This window comes from Galleria mellonella, unplaced genomic scaffold (assembly GCF_026898425.1).
Source record: "Galleria mellonella isolate WM207_F2 unplaced genomic scaffold, CSIRO_AGI_GalMel_v1 utg213, whole genome shotgun sequence".
Taxonomy (NCBI): Eukaryota; Metazoa; Arthropoda; class Insecta; order Lepidoptera; family Pyralidae; genus Galleria; species Galleria mellonella.
This window is the reverse complement of record NW_026442039.1, coordinates 7,506,630-7,514,368: the sequence shown is the minus strand read 5'-3', so window position 1 is coordinate 7,514,368 and position 7,739 is coordinate 7,506,630. Positions and strand designations below refer to the sequence as shown.

The 7,739-nt window shown below is 34.5% G+C and overlaps 1 protein-coding gene across 1 annotated transcript; it reads right to left on the bottom strand.

The window, feature by feature from the left end:
- Nucleotides 1–4,242: 4,242 nt before the first annotated feature.
- LOC113510312 (esterase FE4-like) lies at nucleotides 4,243–7,484 on the bottom strand. The gene is made up of 4 exons (XM_026893761.2): nucleotides 7,401–7,484; nucleotides 6,460–6,780; nucleotides 4,805–6,075; nucleotides 4,243–4,449 (listed from the first exon to the last, which is right to left on the bottom strand). Exons 2-4 carry the CDS (start codon nucleotides 6,637–6,639, stop codon nucleotides 4,263–4,265), a joined length of 1,638 nt encoding a protein of 545 aa, XP_026749562.2. The 5' UTR covers nucleotides 6,640–6,780; nucleotides 7,401–7,484; the 3' UTR covers nucleotides 4,243–4,262.
- Between the last annotated feature and the right edge of the window lie 255 nt (nucleotides 7,485–7,739).

Genomic DNA, 7,739 nt, shown 5'->3' with positions numbered 1-7,739 from the left:
TTTGTCAGTGTTTTATAAACTTACGCACGTAATGTATCTTGACCTATCTATATTTAATGACTCGATTCTTAATTGGCACTGACCTTGGATAGAACACAGTTTCATATCTGCTCTCTACCCTTATGCCAATTATTATTTGTAACTGGCGTAATATGTTCTTCTCTTCCATTCTTCTTTACTCGTAGTCGTTTCCGCATTTACTCTCATTCTAGCTTTATCATCATTCACACAGCCCATTTAGGTCTTTTTAAGTCTTTCTCTGCTCTTACTCTACGCCATCCAAATTCATGTTTAATACCCATTTTAAAACATGCTCCTCATCCCTGTTCCTGCATTTTATAGTTGTACTTAAATTATATTATATATATATATATATATATATATATATATATATATATATATATATATATATATATATATATATATATATATATATATATATGACCTTATTTTCGGATATATTTCTTTGTTTGTTACAATTATCATGCAGTACAAATCAATCTGTTTAGCCATCACGTTTGAGATTTTTTTCTCGAAATTTTAGCAAACCCTAGTACGAGTACATGATGCGCATTACGTATATTGTTCTTATAAAATATCCTGGTCAGATATTAATAATATGTTCCATAAATACATACATTCAATAATAAATATTACTGTATTCCTATATATTTCTCGGCAACCTGAACTGAATCAGAGACGTTGCCTGTCGAATTATAACAAAAGTTATCAAATAAACTACCGTTCACTGTGATTGCTCTAGCCTATTAGTTGCCTCGAGCCGGGCTTTAGGGCAAATCGAATTACTAAATGCTATTAGATTGATAAGATACTTTTGTCCTATTATTTATTTACCAGACGATCTCCTCAACTTTGTGCGAGTGAAATTTTTTAGGTCATAGCCACGTTTTGGTTTCAAATATCTCCATAAAAAAAATCCTAGAGAAATTCCAAATATTTGCATCTATTCCATTAGGCTGTGAAGAAATATCCACGTTCTTACACTTTTTTTTTTATACAACTTAGAATGGCAAACAAGCTGACGGCCCACTTAATGGGACGTGGTAACCGTCGCCTATAGACATGAGCAGTACCATGGACATAACAGAGTATACTGTTTTGCCCATGATACCCCCCATGCGTTCTTCTATTCAATACTTTTTTCTAATCCAAAATACCCATATTACCTCAGAGAAACGAGATTCATGTCCACCTGAGATGCAGTAATGACTTCATTACGGATTTGCCTTGTTTTAATACTCAAAGCTATGCCAAGTCATTTCTGTATATACTGTACGTCTTCCACTTCCCAATAACTTAAAGGTCATGCCACAAGCACAATCATTAGAATCCTTTAAAGCAGATATCTATCTTTAGCTGCACGGTTTTTACCCTTGTATATTTTATATACAGTTTTTAACCTTGTATATAGTTTTCTTTAAGCTTCTCAAAGGTTGATTGTAAGAGATCCCTCTGTGAGATAAGTTCTTGTAACACTTTGATGTAGGTGCCCCATCTTTTTTTTGATAGGTGAAAATGGTATGGTAACCTCGCCTGCGCTAATGGGATACGCTGGCGGAGCACCAGTGAAGGGTGATAGATTTGAATGAAAACAGGCCAGTTAGCCCATCATGATGAATTCATCAGGAATTAACCATAATAGTTTCCAGGGAAAACCGCGAGCAGGTCGACCTGGTTGGGTATATTGCTAGCAATGGGATTCTCAGTCTCCATTACTAACAATCCCTTTCCCCCAGGTGTCCAATCTAGTAGGGAGTTGCTTTATATTGCATTTACCTGTCGTCATCATCATATCAACCACTTACTGTGTTTTGTCAGTAGTAACTAGGCTTGGCAGGTGGGTTGGCAAACACAGTTAGGCTTTGGTGATGTTTTATGTGGAACGCTGCTGCCTATCTCACAACTATTTAGTTCTCTTATTTGCCTTATACGACACTCATAAAAAATGAAGGAGTGGCCCATTCTCTGCTGGATCTATGTAGCATTTATCTATACAGGATCATAATCCCAGAGTATATCTTCCCTGTGCATTATCAAATCCTTGACTTATATATTGCATGGAGACCTGTTATTGGCAATCTATTTCTTATTATAATTTATATTTACTATTATTGTCGGAAAAGCTGTTGGTCTTCCAAATATATAAATAAATAAATTTACATATGTACACACGCACACAGGCACACGCGCACGCGCGCACGCACATACACGCACGCACGCACGCACGCTACATCTGTAGGCACTTTTGTTCTTCTGCGGATGTTTTTATTTTCAATTTTATCGTATTTGAAATTTTTCAGTGGCGCAGTCATATCAGTTAAATATTCAGTTTCACTAAATTAGAAAACGATTATTTCTATATTGATTTGGGCGTACGCGATTTTGATAGAGGCTGTTTTAGCTTGAGGACAAGTTAATTGAAGGATTGTAAGAGGTTCTTGATTAGTTATGAACTGCGTATTGTATTAAGTAAACTAATTTATATTATATAACTTTTACATTCCCAAGTAGTTTATAAAGCAGAAATTAATACTAGTATATGCACAAGATAATGAATCCATAACTTTTTTTTATACAACTTAGAATGGCAAACAAGCTGACGGCCCACCTGATGGAAAGTGGTAACCGTCGCCTATAGACATGAGCAGTACCATGGACATAACAGAGTATACTGTTACGCCCATGATACCCCCCATGCGTTGCCATTCCTGAGGACTCAGGTGTTATTCCTCTATACCCAGTAAATTCACGCCATATCCCACCCTTCAAACCGTAACACAGCCATGCAAACACAACTGCTTCACAGTAGAAACACGAATAGGACAGAGGTACTCAAGCAATCGACTTTTGTACAAAGTCTCCCTCTGGTAACTTTGACGCATATTTGTTAATTCATCATCAACATCACCATGTCAGTCTTTAGCTGTCCACTGCTGAACATAAGCCTGCCCCTTGGTGGTTTTGCTAGTACTTACCATGCTTGGCAAGCGCTTTAGCATCCGCAGTTAGGCAGTAGAGATTTAATAGGGACGTTGCTGCCCAACCCTTGCCCTTCATTAGTCGCCTCTTACGACACCCACGAGAAAAAAGGGGTGGCCTATTCTATGCCGGGACCATATGGCTACATTTGTTAATTAATTAGTACAAAAGAGACTCAACTTTAACCTTTTCTCTATACGATATTATAATTAAGTATTAACTTACGTTATGAAGGATTCTAAACCTCACTATTAGCTTTAAATGCTACTTAGAAAGGTCATAGTTTGCATGATATGCCTTTGTAACCTGTAATTTCATTGTCAAGTTGTTAATGTAAAAACAATATGCAAGCTATGTAGAAACAGCTGTTTGGTGGTAGAAATATGAACGGGACAGAGGTATCCAAGCAGATGACATTTGTACAGACTCTTTTGTAAATTGGAATTTATATTTACACAGCAATAAATTTTTTATTGTGTATATCTATACATACGATATACATATATATAATAAAACTGTAGAGGTCAAATGCATAGAGTACATAGAAAAAAAAATGCTAAAAACCAAGCCAGGGACATGTTAGAAGTGAAATAAAACACATTTAGATTTTTTTAATTTTTTGTTTCTCTGTCTGTTTGTACGGGCTAATCTCCGAAACTGTTAGACCAATTTAAATGAAATTTTGCATAGTGGTACCTTATATCCCCATTGAATATTTTGGATACTTTTAATCACGAAAAATTAAAGAGTTCCCGTAGGATAGTTAAAAAACTATAGTAACTTATACAGCTTAGTACACAACTTACTTAAGTAAAGTCATTTTGACCTAAGGCAAAGAGTGGGAATGAGACGTCATTTGTTAATTTTGGTCCAGTATTTCCAGACATAATAAATAGGTAGATACATACATCGATACATTTTTTTTTATACAACATAGAATGGCAAACAAGCTGACGGCCCACCTGATGGAAAGTGGTAACCGTCGCCTATAGACATGAGCAGTAACATGGACATAACAGAGTATACTGTTTCACCCATGATACCCCCCATGCGTTGCCATCCCTGAGGACTCAGGTGTTATTCCTCTATACCCAGTAAATTCACGCCATATCCCACCCTTCAAACCGAAACACAGCCATGCAAACACAACTGCTTCACGGTTGAAACACGAATGGGACAGAGGTAGCCAAGCAATCGACTTTTGTACAAAGTCTCCATCTGGTACAAGTAATAATAAATAAATTGTAATTTCATGTTTTTATTTAAAAATAACTACTCAAGTTAGTTCTTCTATAATTATTGTACATATATTTCCATAAGTTGTAAGAGGCTACATTTGGTAAAGAGCCCATTTTCAACTCGTCGTTTATGTACAAAAAATTTTTGTTTTCCCGATTGCTAGGTATCCATCTTACGGGCAAATCTGATTGGAAATCCGGCGTGGGGTGTCTGTAACAAAGTGTATATTATATTTTATATCATTTATTCTTGTTACATAATCACTAGATAGTATAAAACAAAGTCGCTTTCCCTCTGTCTATCCCTATGTATGCTTATATCTTTAAAACTATGCAACGGACTTTGAACTTTTTTGCGAAATTTGAACTTTGAATTATGATGCCGTTCCTTAAATAGATAGAATGATTCAAGAGGAAGGTTTATGTGTAAATAAATGCATAATATAGTAGAGAAACATTGATAATTTTAGATGTTTCTAATGTGATGTGATGTATTGTGAACCCGTGCGATGCCGGGGCGGCTATCTGGTATAAATATATATAAAAAATAAATAAATAAAATTTACCCGTATTTAGCAAAATTTGTCCACAATTTTGTAATCCAATCAACTATCTTTTTATCTCTTCGATTGACTGAAAACGGCCATATCCTTGAATTAAATAGATAAAAGAGTTCGTCAGCATGACAAGCCCCGTCATCATCTTTAAAAGTGGTACGAGACTTCAGAACATTTCTGCTTCCACTGTATTCAAAATAATAATTATATACTATTGTATTATTAGCAGCAACCATTAGATCAGTCTCTAATAAAGTCGGCATTTCAAAATAAAGGTGAGTGTACACATCAACCAATTTCATAATAGTTCCTTGATTTATACCTTTCGTACCAAAATAAAATTCCTTCACTTTCTTCGCTTCTTTGGCAGCTATATCTTCATTATCAAATTCTAAATCAGAAGCGAATAGATAATGACTGTTTTTTTTAACAAGCGTTTCTGGTGTTTCTCTTGCAACTAAGAAATAACCTTCCTTATTATTTGATCCATATATCACAGATACGTTCTTGGGTTTCTTCGATAGCAAATTATAAGGGAGATCTGTTAGAACAGGTTCTACACCTGGTAACGGTTTTTCGATACATGGTATATGTAATAATTCTGTATCAAAGTATAATCCCAATGGCTTTATAGGTTTTAGAGCTATAAGTTCTTTATATGGAAGTTTTGATAGTATGTTATATATTTCATGAGGGTCTTTTGTATCGTAGCCTAGTTCTTTGGTCAGCAGACTAGCAACCCAAACCGGGTTTTTATTTATAGCCCAATTAGTAATGGATGAACCACTTTGTACAATAGCTCTATTAAATAAACCATCTGTAGCTTCACTGGCTAGTAATATAGATGTGGAAGCTGCACCAGCGCTTTCACCAAAAATTGTTATATTATCCGGATCTCCGCCAAATGCAGCTATGTTCTTCTTTATCCATCTTAAAGCTGCTATTTGATCTTTCAGTCCAGCATTCCCGGGTGCTTCTTTAATGCCTAAACATATGAAACCAAGAGCACCAAGTCTATAATTAAATGTCACTAAAATAACATTATGTTTTACAAGAAATTCTGGTCCATATAAAAGTTTTCCGCCACTTCCAAAAATAAACGCCCCGCCATGTATGAATACCATAACTGGAAGTGGACCTTGTGCTCCGACAGGAACGTAAACGTTAGCTCGTAAGCAGTCTTCTGTTCCCATTACGCCATATTTTGTAGCCTGCGGACACGAGTATATTTCATCTACTGCTTGATAAACGCCTTTCCATGTCGGTGGAGGTAGAGGGGCCTGTAAATTAAATATACTGTAAAGTGGCTACATAGTATTTCACCACTGTGAACAATTTTTTTAGTATGCCAATACATATTATCACGTTAAATTCTATTCTAAAGAAATATTTAACATAGCAAAGGTGCCCTGGTTTATCTACTTTTATAATTTATTATACATGCTATTTCTGGATATTTTTGTCTACTCTCATTACAAGTATTAGGCAGAAGAACAATTACGTATTAACTCCTATATTACATACTCCGTGTATGATACGTGTATGATAACATACACTATCTAAATTTTATAATTAACTTTTTATCAATGTTTCTTTCCTTATCAGTATTCAACATTACAACTTACAATTAATTAGTCAAATTTACATAATACAAATGAACTTACTTGAAAACGATTTGTAATATTAACTACCGCATACGGTATGCCAATGTATTCGAAAACCGTTCCTTCTGTATTGATTTTACCGCTCAAAGTCCCTTGCTCTATGGTAACTTCCGGAGCCGGCTGTTCAATCAAGTTCATTGCAAACAATGTAAATAAAACCAATTTCTTTGCGTGCCTCATTGTAATGTTTGCATCGATGCTCAAACTCAATTCATATCTTGTATTAACTAAAAGATATCTTGTTATATGGGTAAAGATAAAGTTGTGCCATATCACAAATATTATCGTTTTACAAGTAATTATTTAACAAGTCACTTTGAGCTGTAATCAATATGTACAATATAATGATATCATTCCTTACATTTATTCGCTTATTACTATGCAGAAATACGTCGTCATTGAGAAATATTTTTTTTTTAAGTTTTATGTAAATTAGATACGAATTTAAATAAGAATTAATACACATTAATATACAGAATGACACCGAAAGAGGTACTTATTTAGATTAAGGTGGTATTTAATATCAAGAATTATGCTGTGTCACTAAGCAATTATCATTTTGCGATCAGTTTAATAAGTTATCAATTATAGAAATTATTTCTACCTAACACACTAAACACTTTGTAAGGTCAAGGTTGTTTTTAATTGAGCAGTTATTTTTTAATTGTTTAATAAGGTTAAGATTATGGCTTTAAAAGTTTAAAATTACATAACTTTTTTAAATCACACGGAAATTCTTACAAAGCAGGATTGAAATTGACAAATTAATCAAGAATTAAACATTCAGAATTTAAAATTTTGAGGTTAGTTTAAAAAAAAGAATGTTATCCCGAAAACATCGTTTCCGCATTAACGCATTTTCACAGTGAGAAATTAAACGTGCTTCTTTCATCTCTCCGTATTCCAAAATATCTTATACACTAGTATTGAACTGTATATACTCAAAGAGTATTTCACTGCAATGATCTTGTTTCTTTTCATATCGAACCGGTAAATAGAAACGACCGCAACGCAACCGGTGCGGCCTTCAACTGATTGTTAAATAACATAACTAAGGAAGTATTGTGTAACAGAGATAGCGATATAACCGCAGTATTTTCGCGTGTAGTGACGAAGTGCGTTGCGTATGATCATGTAATGTGGTTGGATAACATTGGAAACATTGACCAGCCCAAGGAAAATGCATTATTAGAAAAAAAGTAATTTTTTATACAACTTACAATGACAAACAAGCTGATGGCCTACTTGGTGGAAAGTAGTAACGGTCGTCTATAGACATG